This window comes from Dermacentor albipictus, chromosome 4 (assembly GCF_038994185.2).
Source record: "Dermacentor albipictus isolate Rhodes 1998 colony chromosome 4, USDA_Dalb.pri_finalv2, whole genome shotgun sequence".
NCBI classification, from domain to species: domain Eukaryota; kingdom Metazoa; phylum Arthropoda; class Arachnida; order Ixodida; family Ixodidae; genus Dermacentor; species Dermacentor albipictus.
The window spans coordinates 164078668-164097634 of record NC_091824.1 but is presented as its reverse complement, the minus strand read 5'-3'; the positions used below and the strand labels follow the sequence as shown (position 1 = coordinate 164097634).

Sequence of the window (18967 nt, the reverse complement as noted above, 5' to 3'; positions counted from 1 at the left end):
TATGTGCTCTGTTAAAAAAAAAGAAGAGCCAGACGCTGCCCATATCTGTGATGTCACGGGAAGCTGGTTGCGGTATTGATATGGAAGTGCTGCCCGTATTTATTTTTTACGTGCTTACTAACACACCAACATTATTTGCAATACTAGAAATGAGACCTATCTGCCAAGCTTAACAAGAACGCCGAGGTGACGTGACGCCGAGGTGATGCCTGCAATAGCTAACAGAGTGCAGTAACGCTTCCTCCGATATAGATTTCCACGTTCCTTGGGAAACAAGGTTTGCTAGGAAGGTGGAGACTTGAAGCGGTCAACAGTGGTTGAATAAGGAATGCCGCTGTAACGGAATTCATTGTTCAATCCGGTTTCACCACTGAAGGTCTGCTACAGAGTGTTTATTTTTTATGTTGCGCTTATTCTGTTCCAGCCATCTGCGACAAACAGATCACGAACGAGACTCTAACGAAATGCATGAAGAAGTGTGGAGCGCCATGCGAGTAAGCGAACGTTCGATTATTTACCATAGAAAAAGGGAGATGATAGAACGTATTAGCGTGGAGGTTACGGCATGGAGGTCACCGCCCACAACAGCAAAATACGCTCAATATTTCGTTCAGGCGTACGCACGTGCGCGAATACTACGCACTTGCCTTGGACACTGCAGCACACATTTTTTTTTTTTGCATTCGCAACACCTTTGTGAAGTACTTCTTCTGGTGAAAATGTCCACTTGGCGAAGTAGAAGATGCACCGGCCCAGGGATTTCTTGGTGGCTGCTCTAGATTTTTAATGACGTATGTATAATTGTAATTATGCGTTCTACGCGCTATTCTCATGGTATGATGGAAACTTTATTCTACAGATTCACTAAATTCTTTTGCCTTCTGTTATTTTGCATGCCTATGACGACGCTTGATATTCACTCATTGACATTAACTGCCATTCACTCATGCTGTTTGCCGTAATTAGCGCACAAGCAGCGTATTTCTAATGCGTGTTCTTCAGTGCTACCGCAGTTGAAGGACACTGTGTGTATACTTGGAAGCGGACAAACTGAATACTGGATACGATGCAGGAACTAGTGCTTTTTTGGTAAACCCGCTGGCACGAAGAAATATATGCCGTAATAGACTATATGAACTCTAAATCAAGATGAAACCATAGAGTTGACATTATTGGCAAATGCATTTAGGTTACGATTACAATTTAGGTACAACTACACTTAAAAATAAGAGGAAGTTAATTTTTGCACGACATTCACGCCCGCAAAGGAAGTGTATATAGTGTTTAATAAAGTGCTTTTTTGAATAAGTTTGTTGATAATGCTCTAGTGTGGCTTCCCTTGAAGCACAATTTGATCTCCAGCTAGTTTATTCATGTCGCAAACAAAGACTGAAAATGCTATCACTGTAACTTTCTCACCACCCAATTTAGGCATTTTGAATTAAATTGAATCCGTCATGTCTTTCAGAGAGACGTCGTACGATGTGCGTCTTACAAGCCTGGGAGAAGACCGGGTAAGTCTGAAGGACATGTTGTGCAATTTAACAGGCCTAATTTTTTAAACTAAACCACAGAGTTCGTATCCGTGTTCGTGTTCTTTGTGTTCATTAAAAGGTGCAGCTGTTGCAGAATAAGATGACCCTTTTACTTTGTGTTATCGGAGAACTTACGAACAATGAACGAATTTTAGTTTCGAATTGGTGGAAAGAGCCGCGAAGTCGCGAAACAAAAAATCCGAGGACACCTATACACTTCTTATGAGTTGTGAATACGAAAACATTAACGTCCAATGAAACGCCGCTGAGCGGTCCTTCGAGTTATGAACTCCTCGCGGGCAAGCGAGCGCGTAGAGGTGCTTGATCAACGTCTCTTAAATAGCATTTGCTTGGCGCATTTTGATTTTACCTTCCCGACGCGCCGTTAGAACGCAGGCGCGAGCTTGCCCGGACAAAGAACCCGCGAATAACACAGGCCTCCGAGAGTGAGAGCCAGGGTGACGTGGCGTCGCGGCGATGCCCTTTCCTCTCACACATCACCTGGTGCTCTATTGCGTCAACAGGTGTTCCCTTTCACCCGCTCGCGATGTGGCGTCGCCTGCAGCCAATGGGAATTTATATGCCGTTTTTCGCTCATGAAGACGACAGGCGCCGGCTTTCTCGCTCAATGGGCCTCATGATCCTTTCGCGTCAATTAAACAATTGTCCTTCTGCAGTTGGTCCAGACACAACTAATTACTCTCCCGGCGTATGTAATGGAAGTTAACACGAGAAATTGTAGAATAATCTTTGTTCGACAGATTCAACTGATGCGTTGGCAACTGATCTGAGTGTAGCATGCTGCTCTCCTCGCGTGCGAGTCAGCATAACTGCTTGTTCGCGATGTGTTACTCTGCTTGTACGTGCCCTATATAAAGAATTCACTGACAGCCCATCTTTGCAAGACTGATGTGACTGTATACCACATTTAGAAGTGTTTTCCGTTCGGCGTGCTTATTCAGCAGCATAGTATTGTTCAATAGGTCGCTGTCTCAGGCGCTGTGCTGAGCCTATCCCCATAATCAAGAACCCAGCCAACGAATTGCACGGAATATAGCCGATTGCCATCTAGGCGTCTATGTAGAGACTCATGCGCTACTTTTAGTGTCACGAACTGTAATCACAATACCGTGTGCATGCCTGTGTTTCTTTAAAGATATAGTGCAGAAAAAATCTGTATCAGAGATCGGGTTAGTTAGCATTCCATAATGCAACTTCGTAGCACGGAAACAAAGGACGAGACATAGGTAAACAACGCTGTTGTTTCACCCTTATGTCTCCTCCTTTGTTTACGCGCTACGAAGTTGCATCATGCAGGAAGTAAGAGTAGCCGTCGCCACACATAGGCACAAACCTCTCCTTAAATATGTTTAATAATAATAAAGAAAAAAAAGTAGGCAAGGACCTGCAGTGAAGGCACAAACGAGGCGCATGCAAGGCGCAGGAAGCTTTTCGTAACTTCTGCATGCGCTGCTTATACCTTAGCTGTCAGCGTCCTTGCTGTTCTGGCGAATCTTTTTTCTGAATAACGAGCAACGAACATTTTCCAACTGCACGCCGAAGCTGCTAATATGAAGTCCCGTGGTGTGTGGTGGCGTGTATTCTGCCAATTAACGAGTGCGCAGTAACTGCAACTTAACCTGACCTGCACGCATTAGCCGTCGACTATACTGCTTAGCTTACACACCCGAAATGGCTGACGTTAGAAGAGTTGTCACGTAGCCTCGACTGCTGTGCTATACTTTGTAGAACGAAGGGTTTCTGTAATAATAAGTCTTTGTTTCGGGAGTTACAGAGAAAACACAATAGAATATAGGTAAGGCTTGTGCCCGGCGGCTAAAGACCTTTGTGTGTCTGTTTCTTTCAGAAAGAGAAAGAAAGGTACGTATACACCGTTCGGAGTACCAGATTTCTTTCACTTTATTTATTCTAATGTGCACTTCAAGTCCAACCACTTCTATTTCTCTTACTTATTTTTGTCAGCCGCTTCGCTCGACGTGATGCACTTATGCCTTCTTTGTATACCGAAGCTGGTTGAGACAGACGTCGAGTCGCTAAAGCTGGTCTCGGAGCGTGATTTCTTCATCCTTTACATGAGATCCAGCCAGGCGAATGATCAGCTTACAAAATTGCGTAGGTTCTCAGCATCAAGAGCGCCAGTTAGTCGTGCAGATAGGATCTTTGATGTCGTACTGCAAAATTGCAGTGCCTCGATATCGAGGACTTGGATGCGAACAGTTTCTTTCTCAAGTCTATCCTGATGCCAACCAGCCTTCTTGCCGGGGAACAGCCCACGAGATAGTTCTTGTCTGTTTGCGCCGCGCTGTAACAGCGTGACCGTATGCTAACGCTGTCTCTGCGAATCCTGTGCGTGTTCAAGCACGTGACTCTGTGGGCCTAACGCGTCAGCCTATATTGCGTCTATAGTGAACCGGGAATTCAAGACTGAACGGGCGCTCTAACATTAAAAAAAAGAAACGTTGATTTAATAAATAACACTAATTAGAACTGTGTTTAGCTTCGCAATTTTTTGCATGTCGGCGCCGTAGTGTAGTTTTGGGGACACTTCAACCACGAGGACCGATGTTGCAGCTGATGTTGAACGTGACTGTACACTAAAATTGAGACTCCGCGAAGTGAGACCTGACAGTTAGCGAGACCACGTGTGTTATACGTAGCGTTGTTTTCAATAGGATGGTCAACCTTCCTAGGTAAGATGACCCCTCATTCAGGAGGAGGAGGAGGAAATAAAGAGCGAAGATAGCGATGTTAACTAGAAATGCGTCTGGTTGGCTACCCCATTCTGTGGGACAGGAAAGAGGGAATAGAAAGATAAGAAAGAGAGGGGGAGGGGAGGAAAGCCACGGTGAGCTCGCGCACTCACGCGGAGGGCCTGAGCGAGTCAAAGGCGTTCACATAGGCCAGTCGCCCTCAAGGAAGACAAAAGCGCCTTCATAGCTTTGTGGTCCGACGAGACATGGGGACGGTTTTCAAGTGGCACCTGCACACACAACGGCCGTTCCTCCAGTCGTCGCAATGCGAAAGATAATGTTTGGCTTTCCGACTGAAATCGATGACAATGGCGCAATAAATGTTCGATGTCCTCTTCTACGCCGCAGACGTCTCATGCAGCACTGTTGGTCCTTCCAATCAAAGTAGTGTACGCTTTCGTGAAGATCACACTCAACCACAACCGGTATAGAAGCGATGCCTCGCGTCGTTGAAGCCCGGGTGGAGGTCGCAGTTAAAGCGAAGGGTTCAGTTCGTGCAACCTGATGCGCCTTATATTTGGGGTGTTCCAATCTGCTTAAGAGAGCTCGTGCGCCGGGTGACGAAGCTGTCTTGCAGCGTCTGTTCTTGAAAGAGGAATGCGAACGCTCTGTTGTTCTTGATGTTACTCTCGGGCAGCATTGTCTGCTTGGTAATGTCCACTGATTCCGCAATGGCCAGGTAGGCACTGGAAAATAATTTCGTGGCCTTTCTCTTTTACATCGTGGTGAAGTTTGACAATTTCGTATGCTAGCTGTTCGTGAGCTTCCCTTCGGAGAACTTGCTGCATGCTGTGTAAAGCCGGTCTCGAGTCGGAAAACACGGCCAATGTACCAGAACTCTTTGAGTCTATAAACTTATGCTCATATGCAGAGCGGTGAGTTCTGCCGCCATAGACGTCCGAACATGTGACGTCTTGAATCGCAGTGTTATTCCTCTCGTCAGTATAAACAGAGCACCTCCAGAGCTGGTCGATATAGTCGATCCGTCAGTATAGATGTGTACGTGGCTACTGTATCTCTCGTATAACAGGAGTAAGCTCAATTGTTTTAGTGCAGACGGTGGTAGGTCTCACTTTTTCGGAAGTGCTGTAATTCTGAGGTGTACTTTAGGATGGCACAAACACCATGGAGGAGACACCGGCCTGGCCACAGGTGTGGGCCCTGACGTAAGCGAGGCACGATATGAACTGGAAGCTGAGCTAAACGACGTGCGGGGTCCTTTCAAGGTGATTGCGACTAGGTGCAGGCAAGGGATCCGGGCAATGCGCCTGACATGTGCAGGTAGTTTTTCGTCTGTGATGCGCATCGTGACTGAATAATCTTGAGCACTGACAATATTTGCAGCCATTGACGTCCAGATACACATGTCGCCGGCGTAGATAGAGAGTCGAATGGTGCTTGACACATCCTCGTTTAGTCCAGTAAGGGCTAGATGAAGAAACATTGGGCTTAGTACTCCGCCATGAGTGTCCCCGCGACCACTGTAATATTGGGGTGTCGGGCCACCCCGGGTGAACACCTAGAATGATCGCATCTTTAGGTAGCTACAACCCAAAGATATATCTTGCCACCAACTCCTATTGCTTCGAACGCATTAAGGATGGATTCATGGGTAACATTATCGTAAGCCCTTTTAACGTCTATAAACAAGGCAGCAGATAAGCGTTTACAGGCCTTCTGCGACGTACGTTACCAAGTCGACAACGTTGTCTATAGAGGAATGGCCGCTCCTGAATCCTGTCAACGTGTCTGGATAAATATCATGGTTTTTCTAAGTACCACTTCAGACACATAAGAAGCATCCATTCCATTACTTTTCCTACACAACTTGCAAACGCGATCGAACTGTATGACGCAATGTCCGATGGTGACTTGCCATTGAGAAGCGGAACCAGGCGACTTGACATCCATTCCTGGGGAACCGTGCCAGTCTGCCACGAGTCGTACAGGAGCAGGAGTGCCTTTCGAGCTCTTTCACCAAGGTTACACAGAGCGCTGTGGCCCTGGCGCTGAGAAACGCCTGCATAAAGTAAGCACAGCCTCTAGTTTGTCCAGAGAAAAAGGGCACTCCATACAAGGATCACGTGAGAATGGTGAGTGGTCGGGAGTCTGCGTTGTAGTGGACCTTGCTTCGTCGGCAATCCTCCTACAGAAAGATTATGCGACTTCAATCTCTTTGCATTGTAGGTAGATAGCCACGGAATTAAAGGGGTGGCGCTGTCCAGCGGTTGCGCGGAGGCCACAAACAGTTCTCCATATAAGAGACAAAGGCTTTCGGAGATTCAGAGACTCGCAGAAAGACATCCATCGTTGTGAAGCCAGCTTATTCATACTGCGTTGTGTTTTCTTCTGTGTGCGTCTGGCCAATCTCAAATCATGAATGGACTTTGTGTGCCTATATATTCGTTCCACATGGCGTCGAACTGCCCGAAGTTTCTCTTAGTCGATGTCGAATTTGGTGCCTTCGGAGCTTCTCAATATCGCCTGTGTGGCAGCCTGCAAGGCACCTTTTATTGCGTCCCCTAGGCTCGATGGTATGTCGTCTCGACAGCAGTCTTCCAGGATCGATCTAAATTCGGGCCAGTCGATGCATTGGACGGCTCCGGAGGATTTGGAGCTAGTCAGCCCATCAATCCTGAGATAAGTTACGATATGGTCACTTCCCCGCGTATCCAAGACCGAGAAGCATTGAACCCTTCAGCTAAAGGAACGACAAACAAAAGCTAAGGTCGAGAAAGCTACTATACGCTGTTCCTCGCAGATAGGTAGGACTTCCATCATTCAATAGAGAAAGTTCTCGTTCAGAGGCAATGGACGCCAATCTTCTGCCCCTAGAATTAATCTTGGAACTCCCCCAGATATAGCGGTGGGCATTGAAATCTCCAGTGATCAGCCACGGCGGGCGAGTCGTCAAAATTTCCCGTAAGCGCTCGCAGACGACTTGATGGTGATGAGTAGGCTCCTAGAATTGTGAGAGAGACCTTGCTCTTCTTCACACTCAAGTACGCGTTCTGGTTTTCGTTCTCAGTTGACTAGGGGTGATGAACATGCGTCAATTCACGGCGTATAAAAACAATAATATTGCTGCGTCGTCCGTGGGTGGAGGACATAATTCACTCACACCAGGACATGGGGGCTAAGGGCACCTCAAGCTGCCTCATTGCAGCTTTTATCTTAGCCCCCGTCATTGTATTTTAGCAATGGAAAAAAATAAAGACAGTCTGATGGGAGATGACAGGTTTGGCTCACAAATGACAATAATGGGAAACTGATTCATGAAAAGAGTGTGAAAGTTCTACATGTGCCATTGGACTCCGGACCTTTTGCATGCTTTAGCAGACGAGCTAGCGTTTAGCTACAAGCTCGCTCGGCAATAGGATATTGAGTGCGCAATGAGACTCAACACAAATTTGTTATGGCAGCATTAGCCGCGTTGGATCTAACCTTACGGGAATAATGTGACTACCAATATACGTATACACGCACACACACGCAACGGAGAAAGGAAGAGAGCCACCCAAGTCCACTCTGTAAGTTGTTTCAAGAAGAGACAGAGATTTAATAACTTCTAGTTTTGTAAACGGAGAAGCTGTCTGACTTAATTAGATTCATAGCAATAAAGAAGTGCCCGGGAAATGAGAGACTTGGCAACCTACTGTCTAACCATGCAGGGTGTTTTATGCGAAGCATATTACTAGAGCTCAACCCAGCTCCTCAGGCGCGGCGGTGTCGCCTTCAGTACCACGTGACACCGTGACGACATGACAGAGGAGAAACGGGGCTCCAACTCGCGCCGTCGCTCGCGGCGTCGTCTTCAAGGCTGACCACGTGACACCGTGACGTCACGACAGAGGAGAAACGGGGCTCCAACTCGCGCCGTCGCTCGCGGCGTCGCGGCGGTAAATAAGCAGCTGCGCTTGCCTCTGCTAGACACTGACGAGGTGAGATGCCTCCTGGAGACAGAGCTGCTCGTTGGAATGAGAAGCGAAGGTTGCGGCGTGCTACAGAGACTGTTTCTAGGTGGCTTTGCTACGGCGCAGCGACTACGCGCCCCGCATCGGACGCGGCGAGCGTCGAGCAAAGCAGCGTTCGGCGCGACAACGAAATGTGCGCCTGAGCAAGCGCCGCACGCCTGAGCCGACGCCGACGCCGACGACACCGGCTTTTCTGCGACACGAGCTCCTTAACGCTGTCGCGTTAAAATAAAGGCTAGTATGCTTCGCATCCTGGGCTTAACCTTAGCTAAGCCACAGGCATTTTTTATGCGAAGCATATTACTAGAGCTCAACCTAGCTCCTCAGGCGCGGCGGTGTCGCCTTCAATACCACGTGACACCGTGCCGTCACGACAGAAGAGAAACGGGGCTCCAACTCGCGCCGTCGCTCGCGGCGTTGCCTTCAAGGCTGACCACGTGACACCGTGACGTCACGACAGAGGAGAAACGGGGCTACAACTCGCGCCGTCGCTCGCGGCGTCGCGGCGGTATATAAGCAGCTGCGCTTGCCTCTGCTAGACACTCACGAGGTGAGATGCCTCCTGGAGGCAGAGCTGCTCGTTGGAATGAGAAGCGAAGGTTGCGGCGTGCTACAGAGGCTGTTTCTAGGTGGCTTTGCTACGGCGCAGCGACTACGCGCCCCGCATCGGACGCGGTGAGCGTCGAGCAACGCAGCGTTCGGTGCGACAACGAAATGTGCGCCTGAGCAAGCGCCGCACGCCTGAGCCGACGCCGACGACACCGGCTTTTCTGCGACACGAGCTCCTTAACGCTGTCGCGTTAAAATAAAGGCTAGTATGCTTGGCATCCTGGGCTTAACCTTAGCTAAGCCACAGCCAGTTTTTTTTAGACAATACAGATTTTTTATAAAAAGGCTATAAGCGCAGCGTGGACGTGGCAATGTTCTAGGCGAGTCCCTTAGCAAGGCGGACATCTTTCGTCCCTAATAACGTGAGCTTCAGAAGAATAATTAAGAAAGATGAATTAATTATTTTATTCGTGCCTTAACGGCTGTTGCTTAAATGGTGAATTTGATGGTAGTCACATTTCAATGCACCCTGATTTTTTTTTTATCTAGAAAGTCGTACCTATATAATTCAACAGGTTTATAATCGAATTTAAACGGTAAATCCAGGCAATATTGAAACAGAGCGCCGCGGGAGCGCAGAAGCGGCGGCCTCGCTATCATGCAAGAGCGAAACGCCCCATGGTGACAAGCGCGAGAAAGCTGGAAACCGAACGTCTCGGCCAGTCACGGCAGCTACAGATATACGAGACGCCTTGCCTGGGAAGCGTGTGGGGCTGTGTGTCGGGTCAGGATTTGCCACGGCAGGCCATCATTCAAACTTCGCCCCACACTTCTTTACGGGGTGTTGCCGTATATGTCGCGTAGTGGGACCCGCTCAGTCTCCATATTTCCTCGATTGAGCTTCGCACTTTCATGATGAATACCTGGACTTAGGTGCCATTTTTAAGAAGTTTAAAAGAGGGAACATGACTGTATCGCGTCCTACAAATTTGCCATTTAGACAACTGCCCCCAAGGCACCAATGAAAAAGTTAATTAATGATTATTTTAATAATTAGCCTTCTGAAGCTCACATCATGAGCAGTAAAGTATGTCCGCCTCGCCTAGGAACTCGTATACAAAAACGCCATTTTCGTAACGCTCGTTACTTCTTTTAATAAAATATCTATATTGTAAAAAAAAAGAGAACACCCTGTATTAGTGTTTGGATTAGGATTATGAACGAAAACATTGCTTCTTTGCAAAGCCGTATGAGCTGTTCTTGACACAAGCCTTTTACAGCTTAAACAAGTTTTGTTGATGCTAATGATCGGACTTCTGAGAGGTTCTCCGAAATTCGCTGATGACCAGCGATGGGGAGGGGTGAAAAGAATATAGAGTTACTTCATACGTTCCCGAAGCGAGCATACACAGTGTCTACCGATATTACTTGGCACATCATACTGCATGGACAAGTGAGAGAAAAACGTTTTTTAGTGCATGCTAGAGATGTTTGCCTGTCCATACCCCCATATCATGCTACACCACATTACAGAGGTAGCATATCAAATGACCAGTTCATACATAGTGCACGCGGACACAAGACACACAAGCACACACAGTAGCAACTAACTAGAATGAGGGTCCAGGCCAGTGTCTCTTATAGGAAGGCAAAGGGCGCCTGATTGAACTATACGGTATACATAGGAGTCACTTGCCCGCAATCAACGACCTTGACCAGTGTCTTCACTGACAGTGTTATCTAGCTGTTAGGCGACCACCTCTTTACCACTCCTCCATTTACGAGGCCACTGGTATTTCAACGCAGCTCTGAAATGCCGACTGCATGCGTGTACGTGCAAGGCTCACAAGGTGACAATATTTATTCTTGAGTCTATTTAGTTTTTAGAGATAAATGCATCAAATAGGAATTATTATTATGTAACAGAAGAATTATTTCTGATACCTTTAAGAGGGAGAACTGCAGGGAGTGTACGTTGTGCCAGGAGGCATTTAATTGCCGTATCATGAATGCAAGGCTGTTTGCTCATGTTTTACTCGTAGAAGGTATTTTACTTATCTGAAACAGAACAGCGCGGTTTTCACGGGGACAAGCAGGGAGAAACGACGCGAACGAGCGCTGACTTCAAGTTGCAAGTCAGCGCTCGTCCGTGTCGTTTCTCCCTTCTTGACCCCGTCAAAACTGCGCTGTACTGTTTCAGATATGTCTTACCAACGCGCCCAAACGTCTATTTTAACGAGGTATTTTACACTAGGCCGTACTTCAAATGGCATGCTAAGCCTGCTTAATGTTCTTAACGAATGTGAACTTCTTAAGATTACTACATAGAATTCGAGCGCGCTGTATTTTACTTGCATTTATGTGACGATCCTTTTATGACGTGTCTTGCAGGAATTCGTTTTCAGTCTACGTGAAGTTCTCCTCCGACTCTCAGAAAATTTTTGAGTACCAACCAAAACTCACGGTAAGATTTTGGTGACAGAATAACACCGTCCTCAGTTTTTTATCTGGTTTCCTTACATCGAATTGTAGTTTTTCATGTGCAGGTGAATTCTAAAGTTGACGGTAATTGTTCTAATAGTCGTTTAAAAGGTATCCGCACTCGATATACCAGTGGAAATTAGAAAATAGTTTCCTGAATTGACTGGCTTTAGCCAAATCAGGAATTAACTCGCTTTTTTGGCGACAATGTCTGCAACCAACGTTGCTCTGGTTCGGGTACCCCCGCAGAGTACGCCGGATCTTATAAAGTCTTATATGTCCGTGACAGATAACACTGCGAACATGTGCTGCGTGATTACTATGTATAGAAATTGTATTGATGTGGTCACACTGCTACGCGTTTGTTGCTTGATCAAGAGAGAATAATGTTTCTAAGCAACCGATGAGTTAAAAAAGGCGCGCTGCGCTCTCCGCTGCAGCAGACCATGCAACGAAGTCAGTGATTGGCCACAGGCTGCCGTGTCCTTCCGGTGCTTGGTTGCCGCTGTACAGCAGCAATTCTATCGGCATAACAATTCGCATAAGCAGTTGCCCACCAGATTTGAACCATTGAAGTTAGTATTCCTGCGGTAGGTATTTTGCAGGTAAATGAAGCTAAAGTAAATAAAACGCTCAATTACTTAGTCATTCGGGGCCCCCTTAACAAGGCAAATAAAAAAAAATCATCGGTCAAGGTAATTAGGTTTAAAAGATACCGCCCAAGCACTCCGTACAGATGGTTAACCAACGAAGCCCAAACATGCGGATCTGTTGTTTATCACTAGGCTAATCCCGATGGTTCATTAAACGACGGCTTGGTAGGCTTTCGGATCCTCTGTACGCAGTTGCTGCTTGCTCACGGCTGCACGAGCCTGTTCTTGTGCCCGGGCTGCAGCGTCGGCACGGTGTAGACGAGCTCATTCCCGGTTCTGCTCGCGGCGTCGCTGATCGAAGGCTGCCTGCTCTTCAGGAGTAGGTATGACGCGCGGCCTATTCATTTCGGAGCCGGAGAGAAACTGCGGTGCCGCGCTCGGCTGCGACGGAGAGCAACACGTCACTACTGGCGCAACCAATCGCGCGCCTCTCTTTTTCTTTTTTCTGCCCATGCACATGAGGTTGCGCCAAGGAGTTTTCGGCGCACAGGCGACGGACTGATGGACGGAGACGGACGGCGACGGAGGGAGGAATCCGCATTTATTTTGACCACTAGGGGTTTCCTCAACATGCGCCTGAATGAAGCGAAGCACATCAGCGTATTGCATTTTATCTCCACCACCTGCGACGCGGACTGGAATCGAAACCTACGAAAATGTGTTAATAATGCAACAAAATGCTATCACCACTAATAGTATTGGAACTATCAAACTCTGTGCGGCATTGAATATTATTTTACACAAAGTCGGCGGCCTTTTTCCTCGCTCTTATTGCCGCGATGTCCTACGCGTGTATTGTTCACACAACCGCGGAGCTCGAAGGTACGGACAGAAAAATTGGCTGTAACACAACGAGTGTCTTACCACGCACCCTAGCTCATGTCGCATCGTTGAACACATTCTCAGAAAGGGAATATTGCCCATCCGCCACTACGCCTTGCTACACGGCTTATCACGTACCGCCGTGTGTTTGCTTCCCCATGGTCCTGCGTGGAGCACGAATCTAATGCGTGGAGAACTACGGCACTCTACTTGCGTATTTTTTTCGAAATGTAGTCATCGCGTCAAGCTCCTGGTAGATGCCTGTGCCTCTCCGAGTTTACAGATCTTCGACTAAAACTTTAACAACTGTCAAATTCTCGCCGAGGAAATCCTCAAGGTGAAGTTAGTTTTACTAAAGCAAGGAATAGTCATTCACCGGCAAGTTGCACGAAAGGATTCGTGTTACTCTTAAGTAGACGGCAATTTTTTGTTTTCTTGAGAGTGAGTGATAGGCGAGCATATTTGCGCAGTTGTAGTAGTGGAACAGTTATCTGTAGCGTTTATTTATGTTATATTTTTTGTCGTCTGCGATATAAGAATATACTGTGATGTTACTTTGGTGCTTAACTTTGTCAACTGGTAACATGATGTCTTCTTTTTTCTGGTAAACGGCTTGCATCAGAACCTGCTTTGGCTTATTAACACGCCAGACATGTATTCTGGTATGAATCTAGACGTTTTCGGTGCGTGCTTATTCGCTGTACGAGTCAATAATACTTTGTTTATGAAACTCTGTTAGTTATGGCGGCAAGGAGAGTCTCTTGGTTAACCTTTTTTCACTGTGCGTCCCTTTGCTTCGCAGGTCATCGAAGCGTTTGGTTACATGGGAGGATACATCGGCATGTGGCTAGGGCTGTCTCTGTACTCTGTCATCACCAATGCCGAGCAATGGCTGAGGAGGTTCTTCATTGAGAAAGCTCTGAAAAAGAAGGCGTCTCTAGAAATGTTAGTAGCGTTTTGTTTGCTATAAACTGTTCGTTCGTCATGCTTAGACAACGAACAAATGCAGCGAGATTACTTGAAGATGTCCAAAACAAGGTCTGAGTGAGCTGCATGTTCAATAATTTACGACGCCTTAGCCAAAACGTAATAATAATTGCCGGTCTTCAGGATTTCTAATATAACGTTCTGAATGCTTTGAAATCATGGAGCCTCCTTGAACTCTTCATTCAAGAGTTCATTCAACGCCTCCTGAACTCTTCAAGGCACAATTAAACAAATATTTTCCAAGTTACTTCGTGCGTATATGAAACACATCTTCAATTGCACTTTTTTTCTAAAATATTTTATGTAACAGTACAGGCTTCGATTTATCCCTTCGCAAATACAGTAGACGCTCGTTAAGATGAACCCAGTAACGCCTACTTTTAGGATATGAGAAATAATGTGGGAACATTTGGCGTGCCTCCTGTAGACCTGATGCATTAAAGAAAAGCTCTTACACGAATTGAAAATTTGGTCAAGTCAAACTTCTGCAGCTGCCTCTGACATCTGCTGCTCCGCTGCGGAGGCGACTCTGATAGCTACACGAGAGGCAAATGCTGTTTTGAGGGACATAGACAATTCTGCCAGCGTGAAAGACGACATAGAAACCTGCAGGGCCGATACCATAAAATAATTAAGGAAGTCGTCAGTGGGCGTCTGCGGGGTAATAATTGTGGGGAGGACATTGCTCACGAACCACAAGTACCACTGCTGTTCGCACGTTATACAGTTGGTAATGCCCAAAATACTTGGCTCACTTTTTTTCATCACTATGAGGGACTCTCAAGAATTCTTGAGCAGACTGAGTGAGCATTCGTGTCAGCGCCCAGGTTTGCACAGCGCCGGCAAGTAACACTTACTAAGATAGCTTCAACAAGAGTGCATAAAGCAGCGCCTTGTAGATAGCATGCGAATCCAATGAATGTCTCCCGTTACGTGCATCTACTTATTGACTTTAACGCCGTTTCATTTAATATATTCCGTTTATTATTTGGGTTAACCCAGATAGTGTGTTTTTAGTTATTGTGGATCAATTCTGTTAAAACGAACTGCTAATATCCCGAACACTTTTTTACGGACCCTTCGGCTTGGAATTTTCGGGAGTCTAGTGCATGTAATGACCAGTTGCTATAACTTCTGTACTTGCATTCATGTTGCGACCCACTTTTTCAAGTTTTCGCCAAGTGCACATGTGCTGACGCGCGCTGCAACTGGAAGTCTTTAATGTAATCCAATAGACCTGCGCATGCCACGAGCGCACTTAATCATTTGTAGTGCCGTTGCGTGTTGCGTGCACAGAATGCCCTTTCTTTGAATATGGAGTGCCTTTGTCGGATAGCAACATTGGTGGACAGTGTCAGTAAAGCTGGGCTCACACGACAGAACTTATCGGCGCCCTACACTGCTCACCAAGCGACACGTGCCTGAGCAGTGTACCGAGTCACGTCGCGCTTAACTGCGCCATGGGCTGGTATAGTGTTGCTCGCGGCACAACTCCATGGGACCTTGCATGTCGCGCTTGCATCACCGAAGGCCCCTGCAGTGAGTGCTACCGGAGTGACAGACTCTAGAGCTATGACCAGAGCCATCGTTCTCACACCCCGTGTGCTTCATGCTCTATCGCGGCTACGAATGGAGCAGATACGAGTGTGTTATAAATGTTTTTTGAATTGCATAACTTTTCGAATGAAGTTTTAATTGCAGGAATAAAACGGCATAACAGTCATTACTAGCTCAGGGAATACTTTCAGCGCTTTCATCACTGATTCCCGCGACCTTCTTTGTTTTTCTTTCTTCAGGACCAATACACAACAGCCGCGGATTTTCGCCACAGGTGGCTACACCGCTTGGAGGTGAGTAGGCACGTTACCGAATGGATAAAATTTAAGATACGTCAGTCCATTTTGGGGCAACCATGAGCGTATGCCAACATCTGAAGCGTGCTTTTCTTTAATTTTATATATCTGGCAGAAGGGGAGAAATGCGCCAATTCGGATAAAAGACGATAGACAATACAAGCTGCGTATTTTCGCTTGGCACAATTTTCCACAGGTCACGAGAAGAATATCACAAGCGTGGAACAGCGCACCAAGAAGACATCACATAAATTGGAATATAAGCCAAAACCCCGCCTCTGTCCCCCCTACAAAATAAGTAATACAAAAAACAACAACAACTAAGGTCGCCCCTGGTGTTATGTAGTGGTCTTTAGAAGACTGGGAGTCGTCCTATGATCAAGATGAAATCAGAGAAGTCGACCTATATTCCGGTTGATACGGTACTTCACGGAAGTATTTGCGAACCTGTCTTTGACCTAACTGTTGTAGTCGGTGTCGGCTTTCAGACTGGTGTCTTTAACCTTCTTGAACCTTATGACATATTCCTGAGTGTACAGCCAAAGAAGATACCAAACATCCTTAACAGCAGGCAGGCACAGGAATTGTTCCGTAGTCCTCACTTGCTGGTCAGGAGACAGAATATGTCACACAGTGCTGTGTGCAGGGACGCCTGTGCATATTTTTACCGCTTAGTAGCTGGCTGTAGCATATTGGGAGCCCTCGACGGCCCGCAGCCAAAGCGTACACTCAACGTGAGGCAACGGCTGCAGTTACAACTGGCGCAGAATAAAACATAGCGTGAGCGAATGAAAATATTTGCCATAAAAGGGAAAGAACTCTCGATGTATATGTGTCGAAATGCTGTCACGCACTTCACAGTGCAAGGCATGCGAGGGAAGCTGCTTCGTACACCCGATTGGAGATATTGGCTTCTCCACAATGATGATTGGACAACTAACGAAGTTAGGATTGACAGAGGGCGCGTATGCATATGCTCAGCAAGCAATCTGCACTCGATGCAGTTGGTGCGAAATAGTTTGGCAGCTGCTGCTGCAGAAGGCAAAGGCGTCTGGGTTGATTGCATTTTTCCGTCTTTTCACAGCACAAACTCACGTTCTGGTGATCTGGCAAGCAATCGGAATGTCGCCACCAGCGAGAAGACCTTGTTACAGCCTCGGTACTAACAAGATATTGCAGAAGGCTACAAAATATTGATAAGCATAACGCCTTATTTATTCAAGCAGCTTTCTTTGCACTCTACTACCATCTCCGACTTTTCATGAGGAGTTGATAGCGTTTTTGTTTCATACCTGAGTCGTGTTCTCGACGATTTAGGAGATATTCGTTGTAAGTAGTGTTTTTAGGCAGCATAGCGGTGCTCCTAAACTGGCAGGAACAACTATTCTCGCTTCTGTTCTGCGTCAAGTACTGGCGTCTTAGAATTGTTTCAGGGTATAGCGATATCGTTTAACAACAATAAGCACATTAAATGTAGCTACCCTTCAGACACTTTACTTACTTAATTGCTTGACTTTAAGAAATGCTTTACACTGTTAACTTCATCATGGATTGCAAATTTCAGCTATAAGTTGTATTGGCGTAACATAATGATTATTGTACAGCAGCACAGGCGTCCTACTCATATACAATATTATTCCTATAGCTGTTTACTCGTGGACAGTAAAATGTTGATAACGGGCTCGAAATATATATATATATATATATATATATATATATATATATATATATATATATATATATATATATATATATATATATATATATATATATATGAAGGCTGTGTAGCATAGATTATGCTGCCAATAAAAGCATACATTGCTGCTGTTAATTTCTTTCCTAGAAAGGACTTACGGCCCAAAGCCATTTTTTACTCCTATATTTGTCTATATCTGCTTCATTGGGAGGGCAAAGGGAGAAAATAATTTTCCGAAAAGAGAGTTTTCTTGTCCCCCCCCCCCTCCCCCCATGGTATTCAAAAAAGTCTGAATTTATTATATAGTAAACCATAAGGCGCGATTATTTGATCAATTAAAATATTTATTGCATAATGAGGTCATAATGCCCTCCTCCGGAAGGTAAAGTAGGCGTGCAGGTCAGCTGGTGTTCGAAGGTTGGTGCATTAACTCTATGCATTCGGGCGACGAAAATAAGGATGCCCATTCCGTAGTGTGCATGTCAGCATGGTATGGCAGACGCAAAGGAATTTGGGCACCCAAATGAGTTTGATGCTATTTTTTTTTGCTTGGATCGGCGTTGCTACAAGTCTAAGGCGTCGAACCAACCCATGGGAGCAGGGTACCAGTAAACCCCCAGCAGGCGACTTTCGCCCGCCTCCAATTCTACTCCAGCACACTGTCACCGTGGTCCAACTCCACATACGACCGTTCTGCTGCAGCCACCTGAAACTGTGGTTTGCGAGTTGGGCGGAGGGCATAATTCCAACTTCATGTTTTCATTCTGAGACCACACGCGATGTGAGGCATGTTTTCACGCAGCAACAACAACCACGACAACAACTTTTTGTCATCCCTTCTAATTCCTGCCTTCGGAGTGGGCTCAAGGGTTGGCCAACGTCGTCCGAGCCATCGGGCGATACGCCATACCTAGAGGCTAAATGAAGTGAAAATCGGATTCGTTTCACTTTTTGAGTACGAACTTCCATGCCACATATAATTTTGTTCTGTTTATGCGATTTGTTCGATGTCGAGTAATGCGCAATATCTCCGAAGTCCATTCCTCTGAGTAGCAAGCTCATTGTGCTGTGTTTCCACTGGAAAGAGAATTCTAGCTTTTAGGGATGAGTAATGAGAAAGAGGACAAGCCTGGTAATGTACTCATCCATCAATTTTGAGCGAAATCTGGTGCAAACGTCTCGCTATGTCTCTGCATTGGGGTTTTGGTCCATGGGCAGACCGTAATTAGTTGTTGATTTAACGGAGTGTGAAGATGCTCATCAGGATAGGGCGCCTCATATCCGTGCAGCGTTTTCTAAGGCATACTTCTTTTCTTGGCGTCAAAGAAAGTGCGTCGTGGCTTCATCATTACTTCCACCGCCTTAACGCAAACTGAGTTGGAAAATAATCTCGCCATTGACTGTTCTTTGCAAATGAGAAAGGCGCACCTTTGCAGTGGTCGCTTATGCCAAGGTCTCTTCAGACATAACTTGTCTGTGGCCTCATTCCATAAAAGTTGCTTGCTTCCCTTGACTCGCACTTTCTTTGCCGCCTTCACGCAGTCGTGTTTCAATGGCGGGTTCTTTTGTACCTCTAAATATAAATATGTACAGAACAATTAAATCGAAGCAATTACCAACTAGGCCAGCAAGTTCTTCGATGGAAT

The 18967-nt window shown here is 46.3% G+C and overlaps 1 protein-coding gene across 1 annotated transcript in view; it reads left to right on the top strand.

Annotated features, from left to right (window-relative positions):
- ppk23 (pickpocket 23) overlaps positions 1 to 16791 on the top strand; it is a 27032-nt gene extending 10241 nt beyond the window's left edge. The window contains exons 8-14 of the mRNA XM_065429312.1: positions 425 to 494; positions 1469 to 1514; positions 3403 to 3416; positions 11221 to 11293; positions 13588 to 13730; positions 15569 to 15622; positions 16710 to 16791. Of these exons, the coding sequence (XP_065285384.1) occupies positions 425 to 494; positions 1469 to 1514; positions 3403 to 3416; positions 11221 to 11293; positions 13588 to 13730; positions 15569 to 15622; positions 16710 to 16791 (482 nt within the window). The remainder of the gene's footprint in view (positions 1 to 424; positions 495 to 1468; positions 1515 to 3402; positions 3417 to 11220; positions 11294 to 13587; positions 13731 to 15568; positions 15623 to 16709) is intronic.
- Positions 16792 to 18967: the final 2176 nt, after the last annotated feature.